At 38.9% G+C, this 23,874-nt stretch overlaps 1 protein-coding gene across 2 annotated transcripts in view; it reads right to left on the minus strand.

Annotated features, from left to right (window-relative positions):
* Nucleotides 1-23,874, minus strand: part of DLGAP2 (DLG associated protein 2) — a 927,399-nt gene that overhangs the window by 60,864 nt on the left and 842,661 nt on the right. For both annotated transcript variants that reach the window (XM_069726918.1, XM_069726917.1), the window contains 2 exons: nt 9,393-9,472; nt 7,146-7,561 (listed from right to left, as the gene is read on the minus strand). In XM_069726918.1, coding sequence (XP_069583019.1) covers nt 7,146-7,561; nt 9,393-9,472 — 496 coding nt within the window. The remainder of the gene's footprint in view (nt 1-7,145; nt 7,562-9,392; nt 9,473-23,874) is intronic.

The following is a 23,874-nucleotide window of genomic DNA, read 5'->3' on the forward strand; positions in this document are numbered from 1 at the left end:
GTTTATAAAATTTTGATTGACGATATTGTGACATTTGCGTGTAGCTGAAAAGTGGGACCCTGAAGTTGGTTACTGGTGGGCCCTTGGAATTCCAGTCCAACGCTCTATCTATCTATCTATCTATCTATCTATCTATCTATCTATCTATCTATCTATCTATCTATCCATCTATCGTGAAGAACACAATCTTCTAAGAACCTAATAGAATCTTCTAAGAAGGAATGAGAGCCCTTTATACTCACTATACACAATCAGTTAGTATCTAAAGCCTTATTCAGATGTCCATGTTTCACCCTCGTATTCTTTGTTTTTTTCTCACTATAGTGTATGGGTATGTTCACATCTTGTTTTTTTGGGAGGGAGTTTTGCAGACCTATTGTCTGTAAAAAAAGACGTTTCTTTTTCGATCCAACTTGCTGATGAAACTCGCCAATTCAAATGAACGGGTCCATGAAAATGCAACATATAGCACTTGGATGCCTTTATAATGGGTAGTAGAAGCTTTCAAAGATTTTTTGCATGCAAGAAAGACATGCCACACTGATGGTAAAAACAGACAGAGGAACCAAAAATTAATTAATATTGGACCCACTGGGGTAGACAAAGATGGGTCCTTGGAATTTTAATAGGTGGCCTATTTTCACAATAGATATAAGTGACTTTTTCCTGTCTGCCTTTAGAAAGCACATGAATACTCGGCCGAGCTGAGCCTTCATCTATATGAGTGAATCAAGAAAGATAGCAGACAGTTATCTCGTGTACAGACAACTTTAAAATTGGTTCATTAACATATCTCAAGACATTTATTAATTTACTTATTAATAACCAAAATGATGCCCCCATGTCCATGTTTGTTTACACCATAACTGGCATCTTCATATAGTTCCATTCAAAAGGTACAAAGCACTGAAGTCAGGAGTTGGCCCCTACCATCCAGTTGCCAATAACGTGATGTGCAGTAAGGCAGCTCAAGTAAAAATGGCCAAATAGTAATGCTATAAACCGAATTAGATCTAAAAATGATAAGTAGCAGAAAGCCACCACCTCGTTTATCAATAGGCTACTTCAATGCTTGCCTACTCATCACCGGAGAGTAGTAAAATAAGAATGTGCCACCTGGAACAGCCCTGAGCATTCCTAAAATAACATAACATTTCTTACTATATCAGAAATATTAGTTGATGCTTTTATTTATTATGTTGTTTTTTTGATTTTCAATATGAATCAGTGAACTAAAAACGCACTAGCAGATTCATCCGACAATGTAAAATAAGGCTTGCAAACGCAAACCAATGTCACTTAACGTTATCATCCAAAGACAAATCAGTTTAGATGCATCCAACAAAACTCAATTACAGCTCTTCAGAATGTCATGGAACACAGGACAGAAGGCAGTTTTTATGCCCTGCAGTTTTGTTTATTAGCTTTATAGGCTCCGATGAAACATAGCCTGCATTGTCTTTTTGTAGAAGAAATATTGATTTATGCCTCTGAGGCTGTTCACATTGCAAGGATCTGCAAGAACTGAAATGCTACAGACAGGACAACCTTTCTTATTAGTTACCATAATTTTACCCTCTTTATTTGTGGAACCAAAAATTAAACTCATTTATTAAAAGGATTGTCCGGTTCCACCATATTGATGACTTATCCATAGAATAGGTCATCAATATGAGATATAATCTATTATCCTGGACATTTTATGCCCACAAAGGCCGGGTCTTCTCCCATCTTACTATTAAACATGTAGACTCTTCTTCAGTATGTTTTGCATTATAAAGCATAGTAATGAGAGGTTACTAAGTTACCATATTTTGTGTACATTAGGAAACATAATATGTGTCAGCCGTCAGCGGGAAAGATTTATCAAGAGAACAAACAGTGAAATTTATTATACTAAATGAATAGAAAATAAGCAATATGTACACCACTAGACGTAATCCTGTAATTGTGGTATGCAGCACAAACATGAGTGGTTAACACCAGCGACAGCTCTTAGACAGATACCACTAAATGCAATTACATTTTACTAACTAGGTAATTCTTTCCATTTATTTATTAGATCATTCGTTCTTTTGCACGTTTTGAACATTTATTTTTGTATTCATAGAAAGGGATGGTGAAATTATTAACTATAGTATATTCTAAATACATACAGTGGGGAAAATAAGTATTTGATACACTGCAGATTTTGCAAGTTTTCCCACCTACAAAGAATGGAGAGGTTTGGAATTTTTATTGTAGGTACACTTCAACTATGAAAGACAGAATATTAAAAAAAATCCAGAAAATCACATCGTTTTATTTTTACATAATTACTCAACATTTTATTGCATGAAATAAGTATTTGATAAAATAGAGAAACAGAACTTAATATTTGGTTCAGAAACCTTTGTTTGCAAAGGTCAGACATTTCCGATAGTTCTTGACCAAGTTTGCACACACTGCAACAGGGATTTTGGCCCGCTCCTCCATGCAGATCTTCTCCAGATCTTTCAGATTTCGGAGCTGTCGCTGGGCAACAGTAAGTTTCAGTTCCCTCTATAGATTTTCTTTTGGATTTAGGTCTAGAAAATGGCTACAAGAGGAGAAATGATCCAGCTGAAGGCGGAGGCATTTCAAGCTTTTTGAAACTTTATTGGACAACTAAAACAATATAGCATTCTTCAGAAAAATCTATACATAGCGAACACCTAGGCAAACCAGTGAGGACGATCAACGCGTTTCAACTATGGAGTCTTACTCATGTATTATGAGTATCATGTATCACGAGTAAGACTCCATAGTTGAAACGCGGTGATCGTCCTCACTCTGGTGTGCCTAGGTGTTCGCTATGTATAGATTTTTCTGAAGAATGCTATATTGTTTTAGTTGTCCAATAAAGTTTCACAAAGCTTGAATCACCCCTCGCCTTCAGCTGGATCATTTCTCCTCTTGTCTCCATTTGGTGTGGGCGCTCACCCCGATCCATGCTGGGCGTTGGCAGGTCTGGGGATTTCTCTGAAGACCCGTAAGCTGACTACATTTTTTTTTCTAGAAAATGGCTAGACCACTCGAGGACCTTGAAATGCCACTCCTTAGTTGACCTGGCAGTGTGTTTTGGGTTACCGTCATGCTGGAAGACCCATCCATGACCCATCTTCAATGATTTTACTGAGGGAAGCAGGTTGTTGGCCAAAATTTCACGATACATGACCCCATCCATAATCCCTTCAATACGGTGCAGTCGTCCTGTCCCCTTTTCAGAAAAGCACCCCCAAAGTATGATGTTTCCCCCACCATGCCTCACGCTTGGAACAGTGTTCTTGGTATTGTTCTCATCCTTCTTCCTCCACACAGGGCGAGTGGAGTTGATACCCAAAAAGTTCTATTTATGTCTCATTTGATCACATGACCTTCTCCCATGCCTCCTCTGGATTATCCAGATGGTCAGTAGCAAACTTCAGATGTGGACCTATGGTAGCATGAACAGGGGGACCTGGGTTTCCTTACTGGATTTTAATCCATGATGATGTAGTGGGTTACTAATGATAAAGTTTGAGACTTTTGAACAAAACAAAATCCTCTAAACTGCATGCTCGCAAACGCCAGAAGCCTGACAAACAAGATGGAAGAACTAGAAGCAGAAATATCTACAGGTAACTTTGACATAGTGGGAATAACCGAGACATGGTTAGATGAAAGCTATGACTGGGCAGTTAACTTACAGGGTTACAGTCTGTTTAGAAAGGATCGTAAAAATCGGAGAGGAGGAGGGGTTTGTCTCTATGTAAAGTCTTGTCTAAAGTCCACTTTAAGGGAGGATATTAGCGAAGGAAATGAGGATGTCGAGTCCATATGGGTCGAAATTCATGGAGGGAAAAATGGTAACAAAATTCTCATTGGGGTCTGTTACAAACCCCCAAATATAACAGAAACCATGGAAAGTCTACTTCTAAAGCAGATAGATGAAGCTGCAACCCATAATGAGGTCCTGGTTATGGGGGACTTTAACTACCCGGATATTAACTGGGAAACAGAAACCTGTGAAACCCATAAAGGCAACAGGTTTCTGCTAATAACCAAGAAAAATTATCTTTCACAATTGGTGCAGAATCCAACCAGAGGAGCAGCACTTTTAGACCTAATACTATCTAATAGACCTGACAGAATAACAAATCTGCAGGTGGTTGGGCATCTAGGAAATAGCGACCACAATATTGTACAGTTTCACCTGTCTTTCACTAGGGGCACTTGTCAGGGAGTCACAAAAACACTGAACTTTAGGAAGGCAAAGTTTGACCAGCTTAGAGATGCCCTTAATCTGGTAGACTGGGACAATATCCTCAGAAATAAGAATACAGATAATAAATGGGAAATGTTTAAGAACATCCTAAATAGGCAGTGTAAGCGGTTTATACCTTGTGGGAATAAAAGGACTAGAAATAGGAAAAACCCAATGTGGCTAAACAAAGAAGTAAGACAGGCAATTAACAGTAAAAAGAAAGCATTTGCACTACTAAAGCAGGATGGCACCATTGAAGCTCTAAAAAACTATAGGGAGAAAAATACTTTATCTAAAAAACTAATTAAAGCTGCCAAAAAGGAAACAGAGAAGCACATTGCTAAGGAGAGTAAAACTAATCCCAAACTGTTCTTCAACTATATCAATAGTAAAAGAACAAAAACTGAAAATGTAGGCCCCTTAAAAAATAGTGAGGAAAGAATGGTTGTAGATGACGAGGAAAAAGCTAACATATTAAACACCTTCTTCTCCACGGTATTCACGGTGGAAAATGAAATGCTAGGTGAAATCCCAAGAAACAATGAAAACCCTATATTAAGGGTCACCAATCTAACCCAAGAAGAGGTGCGAAATCGGCTAAATAAGATTAAAATAGATAAATCTCCGGGTCCGGACGGCATACACCCACGAGTACTAAGGGAACTAAGTAATGTAATAGATAAACCATTATTTCTTATTTTTAGGGACTCTATAGCGACAGGATCTGTTCCGCAGGATTGGCGCATAGCAAATGTGGTGCCAATATTCAAAAAGGGCTCTAAAAGTGAACCTGGAAATTATAGGCCAGTAAGTCTAACCTCTATTGTTGGTAAAATATTTGAAGGGTTTCTGAGGGATGTTATTCTGGATTATCTCAATGAGAATAACTGTTTAACTCCATATCAGCATGGGTTTATGAGAAATCGCTCCTGTCAAACCAATCTAATCAGTTTTTATGAAGAGGTAAGCTATAGGCTGGACCACGGTGAGTCATTGGACGTGGTATATCTCGATTTTTCCAAAGCGTTTGATACCGTGCCGCACAAGAGGTTGGTACACAAAATGAGAATGCTTGGTCTGGGGGAAAATGTGTGTAAATGGGTTAGTAACTGGCTTAGTGATAGAAAGCAGAGGGTGGTTATAAATGGTATAGTCTCTAACTGGGTCGCTGTGACCAGTGGGGTACCGCAGGGGTCGGTATTGGGACCTGTTCTCTTCAACATATTCATTAATGATCTGGTAGAAGGTTTACACAGTAAAATATCGATATTTGCAGATGATACAAAACAATGTAAAGCAGTTAATACAAGAGAAGATAGTATTCTGCTACAGATGGATCTGGATAAGTTGGAAACTTGGGCTGAAAGGTGGCAGATGAGGTTTAACAATGATAAATGTAAGGTTATACACATGGGAAGAAGGAATCAATATCACCATTACACACTGAATGGGAAACCACTGGGTAAATCTGACAGGGAGAAGGACTTGGGGATCCTAGTTAATGATAAACTTACCTGGAGCAGCCAGTGCCAGGCAGCAGCTGCCAAGGCAAACAGGATCATGGGGTGCATTAAAAGAGGTCTGGATACACATGATGAGAGCATTATACTGCCTCTGTACAAATCCCTAGTTAGACCGCACATGGAGTACTGTGTCCAGTTTTGGGCACCGGGGCTCATGAAGGATATAATGGAACTAGAGAGAGTACAAAGGAGGGCAACAAAATTAATAAAGGGGATGGGAGAACTACAATACCCAGACAGATTAGCGAAATTAGGAATATTTAGTCTAGAAAAAAGACGACTGAGGGGCGATCTAATAACCATGTATAAGTATATAAGGGGACAATACAAATATCTCGCTGAGGATCTGTTTATACCAAGGAAGGTGACGGGCACAAGGGGGCATTCTTTGCATCTGGAGGAGAGAAGGTTTTTCCACCAACATAGAAGAGGATTCTTTACTGTTAGGGCAGTGAGAATCTGGAATTGCTTGCCTGAGGAGGTGGTGATGGCGAACTCAGTCGAGGGGTTCAAGAGAGGCTTGGATGTCTTCCTGGAGCAGAACAATATTGTATCATACAATTATTAGGTTCTGTAGAAGGACGTAGATCTGGGGATTTATTATGATGGAATATAGGCTGAACTGGATGGACAAATGTCTTTTTTCGGCCTTACTAACTATGTTACTATGTTACTGTGGTCCCATGTCTGTTCAGGTCATTGACCAAATCCTCCCATATAGATCTGGGCTGATTCCTGACCTTTTTCAGAATCATCCTTACCCCACGAGGCGAGATCTTGCATGGAGCCCCAGACCAAGGAAGATTGACATTTATCTTGTGTTTATTCTATTTTCTAATAATTGTGCCAACACTTGTTGCCTTCCCTGTTGTCCTGTAGCCCATCCAAGTCTTGTGCTGGTCTGCAATGTTGTCCCTAGTGTCCTTAGACAGCTCTTTGGTCTTGGTTGAGAGGTTAGAGTGCGATTGATTGTGTGGACAGGTGTCTTTTATACAGGTAACGAGTTCAAACAGGGGCAATTAGTCCAGGGAATGAATGCAGAGTAGGAGGGCTTCTTAAAGAAAAACTAACAAATCTATGAGAGCCAGAATTATTGCTGTTTGGTAGGTGATCAAATACTTATTTCATATAATAAAACAAAATTTAATTATTTAAATATCATACAATGTGATTTTCTGGATTTTATTTTTATATTCTGTCGCAGTTGAACTGTACCTACGATAAAAATTACACACCTCTCCATTCTTTGTAGGTGGTTAAACATGCAAAATCGGCAGTGTATCAAAGACTTATTTTCCTCACTGTATTTTGCAAATAATAATGGACTAGAAAGTAAAATAAACAGAAAGATTTCTTACTTTCTTCGGAAAGGTCATTCTCCTCTGCTTCCCTCTCCATGTCCTTACACCAATCTTCCATTCTTTTTGTTTCAGAATGAAGCAACTTCATGAACCATGTTCCATCTTGTCGACTGGGTGATATTCTGCCTGAGTCCACTACATTATGAGCAGGCTCTAGCCAAGGATCTGGTGGGGGTAAATTTGAAGTGTCTACAGGTGACCTGTAATCTTCCCTGTAACTAAACAAACCCTGAGTCCGTACTGTTCTTACTGCACCATACTGAGTTGGAGTACTTGGTTCAGAATGTCTTTGAAATGAGGATCCAAACTGGAGGCCTTTATCTTCCATTGTGATATGACCTGGAAAACCTTCTAATTCTAAGTCCGCTTGTACAGCTGCTGTTACGCTGTTTGACCTCTTGAAACGTCCTTGGCTATAGATATGAGAAATGAAGAAAGTATGACATCTTAAAATAAGCTGTAGATAGTTTGGAGCATAGTAGACATGCTTAGGCTCTATTTACATGTCTAGTTGTCATCCAATTGTAACAGGTCCAGTAACAGGTGGACACGAACTCTAAAGGGCCCCTATGCAAAAACAATATATGGGCTCTTTGGAGCCCAAGAGCTCATCATAATGCACAATTCCACCTGCTTTGGAGGTAAAAATGGGCCTTTTTACCTCTTGGGCCCTACTGTGGTCGCACAGGCTGCACCAATGATATGTCCGCCCAGTGTACAAAAAAAAAGAACATGTTGCAAAATGTGTTAAAACCTAATGCATACTTTGGTTTTCATTTTGCATGTGTTTTTGATCTGTTTATAACAGATTTGCTTCTACTAGAGGAGACTCTGAATACCTTAACTGTATGATTTTCTTTCTGTTTTTGTCATCCCAAAATTAATACAAAAACCAAAGTAACTACTGGACATGTGAACAGAGCCTTAGGGTGAATTCACACCATGAAAAGTGAGCAGGAAATTGGGAACTTAAAACTTAACATTTAATGTTAGCATTAAAATATTCCGATACAACACACATAGAAATCAGAACTCCCAGCAGGGCTAAACAACCATATATGCCACCAAAACTGGTGACTGATTATGATACAAAAAATCTAACGGTACAACTGGAATTGCAATGCAAAAAACACAATCAGACATGGGGGACCTAGCAAAACCTACAGTGCAACAGGTACATTTACCCCTCTATGTCTCAAAACACATAAGGAGATCCATATATCAGAATTTGGAACAATCTCATCAGTTCCGTAGAAAATGGATTCTCCAGTGATGCAGAAAGAACCTCCAATAGATAGAATGTCCTTTCTGCAACATTGGAGAATCCATTTTCTGCCGAAAGAACCTCCTATAGTTAGGAGATTCTTTCTGCAACATTGGAGAATCCATTTTCTACGGATCTGGTGAGATCTTTGCAAACTGAGGGAATTGTATTTTATTTTTCCACTATTTCACCATAATTGGATTTTTTCTCCCATTTTCCAGTATATTGCATGAAAATTAGAATGGTGTAATTCAAAACTAGATAGTCGTCAGCAAAATTGGCCTCACATTGCTATGTCAACAGAAAAAAAAGCTATTACTCTTGAAAAAAGGGAAGGAAAAAACATAAAAGCAAAAACAAAAATTGGCAATGGTGGGGATTATGATACTATAATTCACTGTTTGTATGCAGCTTTATTTCTTTGGTGTAACAATTAAGCTATTTGTGTTGTACCATTAAAATTGTATCCGCTCAAACAAAATGGAATTGATCTGTCTGCTCGATGATTTGTAGATTTCCTTCAGATTGGCAAAACATGTTTCTGAGAAATGTAAAATATATATTTTATGTATGCCTTTTACTTACAGTACATAATATAATGCAGACAAATGATATAACTGTGTGCCCAAATAAAATAGGTGCTAGTTGTCAAAATAACAGAACCTAATCAAATAACTCAGAAGTGTAACTGCATCTCATGTCTCTGCATTTCTATAGAATAAAAGTATGAGACAGGAGGCACAAGCTCCAGATGCCTAGGCCAGTGGCACCCCCTTCAATATACTGAACAAATTTTAATAACCTTACATGTTGGTGTAAATGGGAGCAAAACATTTTGTATCTGCTGAAGGTGTCACGTTGGGTCATTTCTTAAGCCTACAGATTCTGTACTGCATTTAACAGTCTATATTTCACTTGGAAGGTAAAATTGTTAAACGCCTTTGGTGATACCTCTGAATTTCAAATATGGCTGATCTTACCGTTTTTCATCTTCTACCTGCACCCCCACGGAATGATATTCCCTTCCTTTGCTTTCTGTATCCGAGTCAGCAGCTTCCACCTACATAAAGAAACAAATGGAAATATTCTTATAGAATTAATTATTTGTATGATAATATAATTAGCTTGGATCTTATCTATTATGATGACATGTCTACATAAATAACGACAGAGAAAATTTTATAATATTTTCCAACACAGTATTCATTTAAAGGGGTTGTCCAGTCTTCTGATAAAAGCTCGCAGTCACTCTATGTGACTCAAGACTTTTGAATCCTTACAACTTGTGCACTGCGTTTACTGCATGATTCTCCAGAATTGCCAGAGTATGAATGATCTTTGAACAAATTATTAAACAGCAATACAGATTACAGTAATTAACCAGAGCTAGAATGGGTTTGTAGCAAACAAGTCATGCCAGACTAATTTAGTTTCCTTCCACTGACCTGGTGGATCAGGGAAATGCGGTAGATATAGTATATCTTGACTTCAGCAAAGCATTTGATAAAGTATCTCATACTATCCTTATTGAAAAAATTATTAACAAGGCTATGGTTCGGTGGATTCCTAACTGGCTCAGTGATCTGACTCAAAGAGTGGTGATAAATGATTGCACATCCGATTTTTAAGTTAAGTTAAGTTTAAGTCCTCTTTTTCTCAGAAGAGGCAATTTGCATATTTAATTTCCCAGAGGAGCGTTGCATGGCGAATAAGCCTCCTTACCTTGACAAGCCAGAGATGGTATGTCACTCTCCACAAGGAGAAAAGATACCCCTTAGACCCCAGTCCAGAGCCTCTCACCTAGCCAAATCAGTTCTCATGCTTCGCACTGACGAGGGCCAACAGCCCGAAACACCGTGTCTGCGACTGAGATACTGATTTGGCTTTAATCCTAAGTCACATTGCACGACTCGTTAAAGAGTTGATTGTGACTTGTAGGATCGCTACTTCCAATAGAGTTTAAGTCCTCTTTTTCTCAGAACAGGCAATTTGCATATGCACATCCGATTGGAAGAGTGTTTCAAGTGGGGTACCACAAGGCTCTGTCCTGGCCCCAATGTTGTTCAATATTTTATATATGATCTAGATAAGGGAACTGAAGGTAAACTAATCAAATTTGCAGATGATACAAAGCTTGGAGGTATATATAACACTAGAGAAGACAGAGAAATGATCCAGAAGGATCTGGATAAGCTTGAACAATTGGCAGCAACTAACAGAATGGTATTTAACAGAGAGAAATGCAAACCAAAAATTACATCTATGGATTAGGAGGAAAAAAACTAAGCAACAACGTGTGTGAAAAAAGACTTGTGTATACTAATAGTTCACAGACTGCACATGAGTCAACAGTGTGATGCAGCAGCAAAAAAGGCAAACACAGTTCTAGGGTGTATTAAAAGAAGCATAGAGTCTAGGTCATGTGAAGTAATTATCCCCATTCTCCTCCTTGGTCAGACCTCATCTGGAATACTGTGTCCAGTTCTGGGCACCAAATTTTTAAAAGGACATTGAAAAATTGATTAAAATTCAGAGAAGAGCTACCAGGATGGTGAGTGGACTGCACAGTATGTCCTATGTGGAACTGGGAATGGATCTGGGAATGGTTTGCTTGCAAACAAGAGAGCTAAGAGGAGACTTAATAGCTGTTTACAAATATCTGAAGGGATATCACAGTGTAGAGGGATCATCCTTATTCTCATTTGCACATAGAAACACAAGAAGCAATGGAATTAAACTGAAAGGGAGGAGATGCAGATTAGATGTGAGTAAAAAACTTTTTGACAATGAGGGTGATCAATGAGTGGAACTGGTTCCCACCAGAGTTGGTGAATTCTTCCTTAATGGAAGTCTTCAAACAAAGGCTGGACAGACAACTGTCTGAGATGGTTTAGTGAATCCTGCATTGAGCAGGGGGTTGGACATGATGACCCTTGAGGTCCCTTCCAACTTTAACATTCTATGATTTGCACACTTCCAGGCAAACTCTGACTAGTTTTACTCAACTCCAATCAATACAATCAACCCATACATCTTCATTACATAAAAATTACTTGAAAAATTACAGCTGAAATTTACTTAAAAGAATGATAATAACACGGAAAGAGTACCAAAAGTGCTTAAAAATGTTTCTAAAGCTTTACCCAGGTTCAGAAAGTTAGACAAACACACATCTAGTGTGGGATTCCCAGTACAAGATTTTCCCAATTTTGTGATGTTGATCCACCTTCCCTTTTCAGTGGTCAATGAAGGAAATAGTGATAGAGACTGGTTAAATCCTGCAGTCAATCTCTGACAGTGGGATTTAACATGCTGCACCCAGAAGCCCATCAGAAATCTCGCCTATCGGCTCCCCGACATGTGAATCTGGGGTCGCAGATGTTAGAATCTGTTTAGTTTGTGACTATCCACCATTTTCTTGTGGAGTTCTGGCTGCTGGTCTTTTTCCTCTGGTGCTGGGTTTTTCTTGGGTCAGATGCTTGTATCAATCTTTATTAACCAGCACCTGCCTTTCAGTCCTTGCTGTACAACAGTGTTAATTTGCTTGCGTTCTAGCTTGGTGCTTTGCTTTGTCTTCCATGTGTATAATTTCTGCAGTTCTGGGACCTCTGGTTCTGCTAGTCTAGTTTTTGTTTTCAGTTGGTTTCTGCAACCTTCTCTGTGCCTTCTATTAGAAGGTGACCCGTTTTTGTACCCAGTCCTTATATCTTTCAGGGATCCCCTTGCCCCTATCTATAGATCTTCACTTGAGATTAACCTAGGATCGTCGGTGGGTCTATTCGCTAGGAATGAGTCGCCTACTCCATCGTAGGGTATCAGCCTAGTCATAGTGAAGGGTCAGTTTTCCCCCTTCTACCCTAGTCCTGTGTTGCAGTTCTGTAACAGCTGATGAGTTGTCATGACAGCCAATGGTCTATAGAAGACCCCCGTGCCTGGTATTGCAATACTCCTGTAAACATTGGCTTGTGGCCAGCGTTCATAGGAGATTGTCATTTTTCATAAATCCCCTATTTCTAAGGGGACTATTAAAGTCAGTAAAAAGTGAGAAAAAAAACATTTTTAGAAATATGAAACAAGAAACAAAAAAAGCACAAGTTCAAATCACCCGTCTTTTGCCCCATTGTAAGTAAAACAATTAAAAAAACATATTTGGTATTGCTGCATTCAGAAATGTCTGATCTATAAAAATATAAAGAAAATTAATCAGATCATAAATGGTGTAATGAGAAAAGAAAATTGAATGACAGAATTCCTTTTTTTTTGGTTGCCGCAACACTGCACTAAGAGGCAATACAAATATTGTATCTACCACAAAATTATATCAATAAAAACATCAGCTTAGTGCGTAAAAAATAAGCCATCACCCAGCCCCAGATCTAAAAAATATTAAAACGCTACGAGTCTCGGAAAATAGCTACAAACGCAAAAACTTTTTTTTCGTACAAATGTCAGATTTTTTTTCTTTCACCATTTAAATAAAAAGTAAGCTATACATGTTTGATATCTGCATACTTGTACTGACCTGGGGAATCATATTGCCAGCAAAAAAAAATAGACCCCTAATATAGAACTTTTGTTCAACATACCGGTAATTAAAAACTCCCATCATAAAACAAGAAGTTTATATACTAAAAGTCTTAGAGTACCGTCACACAGTGCCATTTTGATCGCTACGACGGTACGATTCGTGACGTTCCAGCGATATCCATACGATATCGCTGTGTCTGACACGCAGCAGCGATCAGGGATCCTACTGAGAATCGTACGTCGTAGCAGATCGTTTGGAACATTCTTTCGTCGCTGGATCTCCCGCTGTCATCGCTGGAGCGGTGTGTGTGACACCGATCCAGCGATGCGTTCGCTTGTAACCAGGGTAAACATCGGGTTACTAAGCGCAGAACCGCGCTTAGTAACCCGATGTTTATCCTGGTTACCATCGTAAATGTAAAAAAAAAAAAACATAATAAACCAACAATATACTTACCCTCCGCAGATCTGTAACGTCCAACGATGTAAATCCTTCTGAAGGGGTTAAAACATTTTGCAGCAAGGAGCTGTGCTAATGCAGGCTGCTCCTCGCTGCAAAACCCCAGGGAATGGGGCTAAAAATAGATCAATGATCTATATTTAGCTTCATTTGCGGTGAGGCGCCCTCTGCTGGCTGTTCATAGATCGTGGGAAATTACCTAGAAACCTCCCTGGACGTTACAGATCTGCGGAGGGTAAGTATATTGTTGGTTTATTATGTTTTTTTACTCACAGAACGAGGGTCTTCAGTGACTGGATTGGGCGTTGAATAAAATACTCCAACAACCATTGTTTTTATTTCATTAAAATAATTTTAAATAATGTGTTTGTGTTTTATTTAACCCTTCACTACAATTGGATTAATAATGGATAGGTGTCATAATTGACGCCTCTCCATTATTAATTAGGCTTAATGTCACCTTACAATAGCAAGGTGGCATTAACCCTTCATTACCCCATATCCCACCGCTACACGGGAATGGGAAGAGAGTGGCCAAGTGCCAGAATAGGCGCATCTTCCAGATGTGCCTTTTCTGGGGTGGCTGGGGGCAGATATTTTTAGCCAGGGGGGGGGCCAATAACCGTGGACCCTCTCCAGGCTATTAATATCTGCCCTCAGTCACTGGCTTTACTACTCTGGCGGAGAAAATTGCGCGGGAGCCCACGCCAATTTTTTCCGCCATTTAACCCTTTATTTTAAGAGCTAGAACGGCCAAATTTTGCAGATACACACTACTGACATTAGTAGTGTGGAATCTGCAAAAAAAATGGAGAGAAGACATGGTTTACTGTATGTAAACCATGTCTCAAATCATGTCGGGTTTTAGGAAGGAGAAAGAAAAAGCCGGTAATTGAATTACCGGCTTTCAAGCTGTATAGCGCTGGAATAAATATTAATATATATACATATATGTGTCTACTGACATACATATATATATATATATATATATATATATATATATATAGACAGTATATATATATTTTCTTTTCTTTTTGGGACACATGGATCACTTCTATAGCGGTATGTTCGTTTTGCTAGCCTGCGAGAAAACCACGCAGTACGGATGCCATACGGATTACATACGGAGGATGCCATGCGCAAAAAACGCTGACACACCCTGCCTACGGAGGAGCTACGGACCACTTTTTTCGGGACTTTTCAGCGTATTACGGCCGTAATATACGGACCGTATTATTTTACGCTGTGTGTGACGCCGGCCTAAAAATCATGGTTATTCCACATAATATTAATTCCTGAACTCTTCCTGAGTTAAAACATTAGTATTGTTACATAGTTACATAGTTACATAGTTATTAAGGTTGAAGGAAGACTATATGTCCATCTAGTTCAACCCATAGCCTAACCTAACATGCCCTAACATGTTGATCCAGAGGAAGGCAAAAAAACCCCATGTGCAAAGAGTAAGCTCCACATTGGGGAAAAAAATTCCTTCCCGACTCCACATACGGCAATCAGACTAGTTCCCTGGATCAACGCCCTATCAAGGAATCTAGTGTATATACCCTGTAACATTATACTTTTCCAGAAAGGTATCCAGTCCCCTCTTAAATTTAAGTAATGAATCACTCATTACAACATCATACGGCAGAGAGTTCCATAGTCTCACTGCTCTTACAGTAAAGAATCCGTGTCTGTTATTATGCTTAAACCTTTTTTCCTCCAACCGCAGAGGATGCCCCCTTGTCCCTGTTTCAGGTCTATGATTAAAAAGATCATCAGAAAGGTCTTTGTACTGTCCCCTCATATATTTATACATTAAAATGAGATCACCCCTTAGTCTTCGTTTTTCCAAACTAAATAGCCCCAAGTGTAATAACCTATCTTGGTATTGCAGACCCCCCAGTCCTCTAATAACCTTGGTCGCTCTTCTCTGCACCCGCTCCAGTTCAGCTATGTCTTTCTTATACACCGGAGACCAGAACTGTGCACAGTATTCTAAGTGTGGTCGAACTAGTGACTTGTATAGAGGTAAAATTATATTCTCCTCATGAGCATCTATGCCTCTTTTAATGCATCCCATTATTTTATTTGCCTTTGTAGCAGCTGCCTGACACTGGCCACTGAATTTAAGTTTGTCATCCACCCATACACCCAGGTCTTTTTCATTGACGGTTTTGCCCAGAGTTTTAGAATTAAGCACATAAGTATACATCTTATTACTTCTACCCAAGTGCATGACCTTACATTTATCCCCATTAAAGCTCATTTGCCATTTATCAGCCCAAGCTTCTAGTTTACATAAATCATCCTGTAATATAAAATTGTCCTCCTCTGTATTGATTACCCTGCAGAGTTTAGTGTCATCTGCAAATATTGAAATTCTACTCTGAATGCCCCCTACAAGGTCATTAATAAATATGTTAAAAAGAAGAGGGCCCAATACTGACCCCTGTGGTACCCCACTGCTAACCGCTACCCAGTCCGAGTGTGCTCCATTAATAACCACCCTTTGTTTCCTATCCCTGAGCCAGCTCTCAACCCACTTGCACATATTTTCCCCTATCCCCATTATTCTCATTTTATGTATCAACCTTTTGTGTGGCACCGTATCAAAAGCTTTTGAAAAGTCCATATACACTACATCCACTGGGTTCCCTTGGTCCAATCCGGAACTTACCTCTTCATAGAAACTGATCAAATTAGTCTGACATGAACGGTCCCTAGTAAACCCGTGCTGATACTGGGTCATGAGGTTATTCCTCTTCAGATACTCCAGTATAGCGTCCCTTAGAATGCCCTCCAGGATTTTACCCACAGTAGAGGTTAAGCTTACTGGCCTATAGTTTCCGAGTTCAGTTTTTGTTCCCTTTTTGAATATTGGCACCACATTTGCTATACGCCAGTCCTGTGGCACAGACCCTGTTATTATGGAGTCTTTAAATATTAAAAATAATGGTCTATCAATGACTGTACTTAATTCCTGCAGTACTCGAGGGTGTATCCCATCCGGGCCCGGAGATTTGTCAATTTTAGTGATTTTTAGACGCCGCCGCACTTCCTGCTGGGTTAAGCAGGTGACATTTAATTGGGAATTTTTATCACTAGACATTTTGTCTGCCATGGGATTTTCTTGTGTAAATACTGATGAAAAAAAGTCATTTAGCATATTGGCTTTTTCCTCATCCTCATCCACCATCTCACCCAGACTATTTTTAAGGGGGCCAACACTATCATTTTTTAGTTTCTTACTATTTATGTAGTTAAAGAATATTTTAGGATTATTTTTACTCTCTCTGGCAATGAGTCTCTCTGTCTCAATCTTTGCTGCCTTGATTTGCTTTTTACAGAATTTATTTAATTTTCTGTATTTATTTAATGCCTCCTCACTACCTACTTCCTTTAATTCTCTAAATGCTTTCTTTTTGTCCCTTATTGCGCCCCTTACAGCTCTATTTAGCCATATTGGTTTCCTCCTATTTCTAGTATGTTTATTCCCATACGGTATATACTGTGCACAGGTCCTATCCAGGATGCTAATAAACGTCTCCCATTTTCTCTGTGTATTTTTGTGTCTCAGGATATCGTCCCAGTTAATTGCACCAAGATCCTCTCTCATCCGTTGGAAATTTGCCCTCCTGAAGTTTAGTGTCCTTGTAACCCCTCTACTACACATCTTTTTAAAGGATACATGAAAACTTATTATTTTGTGATCGCTATTTCCCAAGTAACCCCCAACCCTTATATTTGATATGCGGTCTGGCCTGTTGGTTAATATTAGGTCTAGCAGTGCCCCCCTTCTTGTTGGGTCCTGAACCAGTTGTGAAAAGTAATTGTCTCTCATAATTGTCAAAAACCGATTACCTTTGCTGGAACTGCAGGTTTCTGTTCCCCAATCTATTTCAGGGTAGTTGAAGTCCCCCATAATAATGACTTCTCCTTGAGTCGCAGCTTCATCTATTTGCTTTACGAGGATATTCTCCATTGCTTCCATTATTTTTGGAGATTTATAACAAACCCCTATCAGTAATTTATTATTTTTTCCCCCTCCCCTTATCTCCACCCACAGGGATTCTACATTTTCATTAAATTCACCTATATTATCGCGCAGGATGGGTTTTAAGGATGATTTTACATACAGACACACCCCTCCCCCTCGCTTATCTTATTGTTGTTTCTAAATGATTACGAACTTGCTTTCTTTGCATTCTTTGAGGTCTGAAATCATTGTTTTTTTTTTAAATTTTGAACATTTTTCTTTGTAAGAAAAAAATACAAAAATTATTGCTTGGAAACATGTTGTCAGAAGTTTATAGACTAAAAGAACAATTTGCATTTTACTCAAAAATATACCTATAAAGAGAAAAATCAGACTAACTGAACATTTTGCAGTGGTCTCTTAATTTTTGCCAGAGCTGAATTCATATAAATATCGAAGAAAAAATTCTTAATCCCTGAAAAAATTATTCTAGCACCCCTATGAGATGATCAGGGAATGTGGGCTAACAGAATACTGTCAGAATCCTAGCAACAGTCAGGAAACACAATGATAATATGTCACTTACACTACCGTTTAAAAGTTTAGGGTCACTTAGAAATTTCCTTATTTTTTAAAGAAAAGCACAGTTTTTTCCAATGAGGCTAACATTAAATAATTCAGAAATACACTCTATACATCGTTAATGTAGTAAATGACTATTCTAGCTGCAAATGTCTGGTTTGTAATGCAATATCTTCATAGGTGTATAGAGGCCCATTTCCAACAAGCGTCACTCCAGTATTCTTATGGTACTTTGTGTTTGCTAACTGTGTAAGAAGGCTAATGGATGGTTAGAATACCCTTGAAAACCCTTGTGCAAGTATGTTAGCATAGCTGAAAACAGTTTGGCTGATCAGAGAACCTATAAACCTTCCTTTGATCTAGTTGAGAATCGGGAGCATTACATTTGTTGGTTCCATTAAACTCTCAAAATGGCCAGAAAAAAAGAACTTTCATGTGAAACTCGAGAGTGTATTCTTTCTTAGAAATGAAGGCTATTCCATGCGAGAAATTGCCAAGAAACTGAAGATTTCCTACAACGGTGTGTACTACTCCCTTCAGAGGAGAGCACAAACATGCTCTAACCAGAGTAGAATGAGAAGTGGGAGGCCCCGCTGCACAACTGAGCAACAAGACAAGTACATTAGAGTCTGTAGTTTGAGAAATCGACGCTCACAGGTCCTCAACTGGCAGCTTCATTAAATAGTATACACAAAACGCCAGTGTCAACGTCTATAGTAAAGAGGCGACTCTGGGATGCCATATCTGAGACTGTCTAATAAAAGGAAAAAGATTAATATGGGCAAAAGAACACAGACATTGGACAAAGAAAGATAGGAAAAAAGTGTTATGGACAGACGAATCCAAGTTTGTGGTGTTTGGATCACACAGAAGAACATTTGTGAGACGCAGAACAATTGAAAAGATGATGGAAGAGTGTCTGATGCCATCTGTCAAGCATGGTGGAGCTAATGTGATGGTCTGGGGTTGCTTTGGTGCTGGTAAAGTGGTATATTTATACAAGGTAAAAGGGATATTGAATAAGGAAGGCTATCACTCCATTTTGCAACGCCATGCCATACCCTGTGGACAGCGCTTGATTGGAGCCAATTTCATCCTACAACAGGACAATGACCCAAAGCACACCTCCAAATTATGCAAGAACTATTTAGGGAAGAGGCAGGCAGCTGGTATTCTATCTGTAATGGAGTGGCCAGCGCAGTGACCAGATCTCAACCCCATTGAGCTGTTGTGGGAGCAGCTTGACCGTATGGTACACAAAAAGTGTCCATCAAGCCAAGCCAACTTGTGTGAGGGGCTTCTGGAAGCATGGGGTGAAATTTCTCCAGATTACCTCACCAAATTAACTGATAGAATGCCAAAGGTCTGCAATGCTGTAATTGCTGCAAAGGGAGCATTCTTTGACGAAAGCAAAGTTTGAAGGAGAAAATTATTATTTCAAATAAAAAAATGTTTTCGAACCTTGTCAATGTCTGGACTAGATTTTCAATTCATTTGGCAACTCATTTAATTAATAAAAGTATGAGTTTTCATGGAAAACACTAAATTGTCTGGGTGACCCTAAACTTTTGAATGGTAGTGTGTGTAGAGGAGAAGCCAAAATATACATACTGTGGGTACGGAAAGTATTCCGACCCCTTTAAATTTTTCACTCTTTGTTTCATTGTTTCATTGCAGCCATTTGGTAAATTCAAAAAAGTTCATTTTTGCTCATTAATGTGCACTCTGCACCCCATCTTGAGTGAAAAAAACAGAAATGTTGTAATTTTTTCAAATTTATTAAATAAGAAAAACTGAAATATCACATGGTCATAAGTATTCAGACAATTTACTAAGTATTGAGTAGACGCACCCTTTTGAGCTACTACAGCCATGAGTCTTCTTGGGAATAATGCAACAAGTTTTTCACACCTGGATTTGGGGATCCTCTGCCATTCTTTCTTGCAGATTATCTCCAGTTCTGTCAGGTTGGATGGTAAACATTGGTGGACAGCCATTTTCAGGTCTCTCCAGAGATTCTCAATTGGGTTTAGGTCAGGGCTCTGGCTGAGCCAGTCAAGTATGGTCACAAAGTTGTTCTGAAGCCACTCATTTGTTATTTTAGCTGTGTGCTTAGGTTCATTGGAAGAGGTTTTCATCCAGGATATCTCTGTACTTGGTCGCATTCATGTTTCCTTCAATGACAAAGTCATCCTATCTGTGCAGCTCAAAAACACCCCCATAGCATGATGCTGCCACCACCATGTTTCACTGTTGGGATTGTATTGGGCAGGTGATGAGCAGTGCCTGGTTTTCTCCACACATACTACTTAGAATTATTACAAAAAAAGTCTATCTTCATCTCATCAGACCAGGGAATCTTATTTCTCATAGTCTGGGAGTCATTTTTGTGTTTTTTAGCAAACTCTATGCGGGCTTTCATATGTCTTGCACTGAGGAGAGGCTTCCATCAGGCTACTCTGCCATAAATGCCCGACTGGTGGAGGGCTGCAGTGATAGTTGACTTTGTGGAACTTTCACCCATCTCACTACTGCATCTCTGGAGCTCAGTCACAGTGATCTTGGGGTTCTTCGTTATCTCTCTCACTAAGGCTTTTCTCCCACGATTGCTCAGTTTGGCTGGATGGCCAGGTCTAGGAAGACTTCTGGTGGTCCCAATCTTCTTCCATTTAAGGATTATGGAGTCCACTGTGCTCGTAGGAACCTCAAGTACTGCAGAAATTCTGTTGTAACCTTGGACAGATCTGTGCCTTACCACAATTCTGTCTCCGAGCTCCTTGGCCAGTTTCTTTGACCTCATGATTCTCATTTGGTCTGACATGCACTGTGAGCTGTGAGGTCTTACACAGACAAGTGTATGCCTTTCCAAATCAAATCATATCAGTTTAGTTAACCACGCCTGGCCGCCAATGAAGGAGTAGAACCATCTCAAGGAGGATCACAAGGAAATGGACAACATGTGACTTAAATATGAGAGTCTGAGCAAAGGGTCTGAATACTTATGACCATGTGATATTTCAGTTTTTCTTTTTTATTAAATTTGCAAAAATGTCTACATTTCTCATTTTTTTTCATTCAAGATGGGGTGCAGAGTGTATAGTAATGAGAAAAAAATGAATTTTTTTGAATTTACCGAATGGCTGCAATGAAACAAAGAGTGAATAATTTAAAGGGATCTGAATACTTTCCGTAACCACTGTATCTTGAAGCACGATATCCATATCTCATATCCTGATGCGTTTCCCCTCAGGGGGCTGGGGTTCATCAGGTGATTGGCAACTATGGCATGCCATCAATGCAGCATGATTCCCTGGCCACAGAGCATGATGTATACCACGGATGACAGGTAGGGGCCAAATTAGGGAATACTAGGGTTGGATAGGTTCCCTATTCCCCTGTATCCTATTCTGTCAAACACTTGTGCAGACCTTCGTAGATTAGTATATCTGTTAGTACACATACCTCTTGTTTTTTTATATGAGTTTTTAACTATATTGAATAAAAGTTATATTTTAGGGGTCGTTTTGAATCATATTGCCAAGTCAGTTTTACCATATAGTAAACATAGTAAATAAAAAACCCAAAAAACAATTGTGGAATTTCACCGCACTTGGAATTTTTCCCCGTTTTCCAGTACGCTATATGGTAAAATCAATGATGCCATTCAAACGTACAACATGTCCCGCAAAAAAACAAGTCCTCATAAGGCTATAATGATGTAAAAATAAAAAAAAATGGCTCTTGGAAAAAAGGGAGAAAAAAAAACGGAAAATGACCATTTCGTCAAGGTGTTAACTGCTCCAGGTTTCCTAAGATATCAAGCAGATAAAAGAAGTGAGCTGACAATTCTTCAGGTGTTTTCCCTCTCGGAAGATGCTCTATACGGGCATATTTTTAAAATATTGGCAAAATTTTTGTTTCAAAACCATTTGTTGTTGCAATCAAAAACATTGAAAAAGTGCTGAGGAATCAACCCAAGAAAACGCTAACAAAGATACCTCAGGAAAGAAAAATGTCAGCGTTTCCTAAGGCTTCTTTCTCTTGAAAAGCTCATTGAGTTCACCTGCCTGAGAAAGATGCTTTTGCACATGCACTAAGTGGGCTGTCACTGCAATAGTTGCATTAATAAAAGCTTTGCTGCAGCTCTTTCATGCTTTTCGAAAAGGAGCAGAGGGCAAAAGCTAAGTAGGGCTGGTTTCACATTTTAGTTTTTTGGTACGTTTGCTATTTTTGAAGACAGATCATGGACCCGTTATAATAAATATGCATTTTCACATTTTCTTTATTTTTGTCGACCAAATAAAAAAAGGGATGTCCAACCTTGATCCGTGTTACGGATCAAACTTACCAATAGTCCAGTATTTAAAAAAGGATAGCACACCCATGTCATCAGCGAGCTGTACGTAGTTTACTGTCTAAATAGTAGGAGAAGCTAATAATAATAAAACATTTTATTTCTATAGCGCCAACATATTTTGCAGCACTTTACATTTCAGACAGGATTTGTACAGGCAATAAAGACATAACAGAGTAAACACATAATTCAAGAGACACCAAGAGGAGTGAGGAGCCTTCTCACAAGCTTAAAATCTATGAGGAATTAGGGGAGCTTGTATTGTGTGGCCCAGCCATCAGTATAACAAATAGGGTATTCACATAACGCTGCATGAACCGGTCACCAGCCAGTATGTGTATGTGTACAAGCACAGACACAGAGGGCTATTAAGTGCATGGAGGGTGTATGAACAGATGCTATGAGGGACCAGATTTGTCCTGGGTAGTGCATTCCAGAAAATTGGCGCAGCACGTGAGAAGTCTTGGAGACAGGAGTGGGAGGTTCAGATTATTGAGGATGTTAGTCTTGGGTCATTAGCATAACGGAGAGCATGAGTAATAGACAGAGATGACGGAGATGTAGGGTGGTGCAGAACTATGGATACCTTTGTAAGTGAGAATGATAAGTTTATATTGCATTCTGTAGCGGATAGGCACTAGGTAGAGTTATAAAAAAAAAATTGGCACTAAGTTTGAGAATTCATTTAAATAATTAATTGAGATAAAATAATACCTGCTGACAGAATATCCTTACTTATGTTTTACACTACATACTGTAGATGAAGGTCTGATATAGGCACAAACATCTGTACGTACAATTTTGGACTGTGATTAAAATTTATAACAATGATTTAAATTAATTCTCAAACTGAGCGCCAAGAAAATGAATATTAGCAATCAGTCCAAGTACATAGAGAATAATAATTGAAATTTAAAATTTAAACCATAGTAAATACGGTATGTACCCACCACTATAGGACTGATATATATGGTTCTGCACCATGAGAATAGCAGATCAGGATAAAAAAATGTGTATCTGAACCAGTAATAGGATTAACACAAAATGCATTAACCAAATTTTGGTAAAATACAATTTATTGAAAAATGCTAATTAAAATATAAATATATCAATTAGGCAGTAGATGGCACACGTAACAAAAAATAAATAGGTAAAGGCATTATGAGCATATATAAATTACCATAACAAGGCCACGTTCACACGCTTGGTATTTGGTCAATGTTTCACATCAGTATTTGTAACCAAAAATCAGGAGTGGATCAATCAGAGGAAAAGTATAATAGAAACACATGCACCACTTCTGTATTTATCACCCACTCCTGGGTTTGATTTAGAAATACGGATCTGAAATACTGACCAAATACTGAACGTGTGAACGTGGCCTAACCCTTATTGGAATATTCATCAAATGATAAGACCTACAACATCCAACACGTATATGAGAAATACATGTGCTATCAGAAATTGTAGGCCTCATCATTTGATGAATTATTCATTGTTACGTGGTGCCATCTACTGGATAGTTGATATATTTGAATTGGCATTTTTCAATAAATTATA

Source organism: Ranitomeya imitator, chromosome 5 (assembly GCF_032444005.1).
Source record: "Ranitomeya imitator isolate aRanImi1 chromosome 5, aRanImi1.pri, whole genome shotgun sequence".
NCBI classification, from domain to species: Eukaryota; Metazoa; Chordata; class Amphibia; order Anura; family Dendrobatidae; genus Ranitomeya; species Ranitomeya imitator.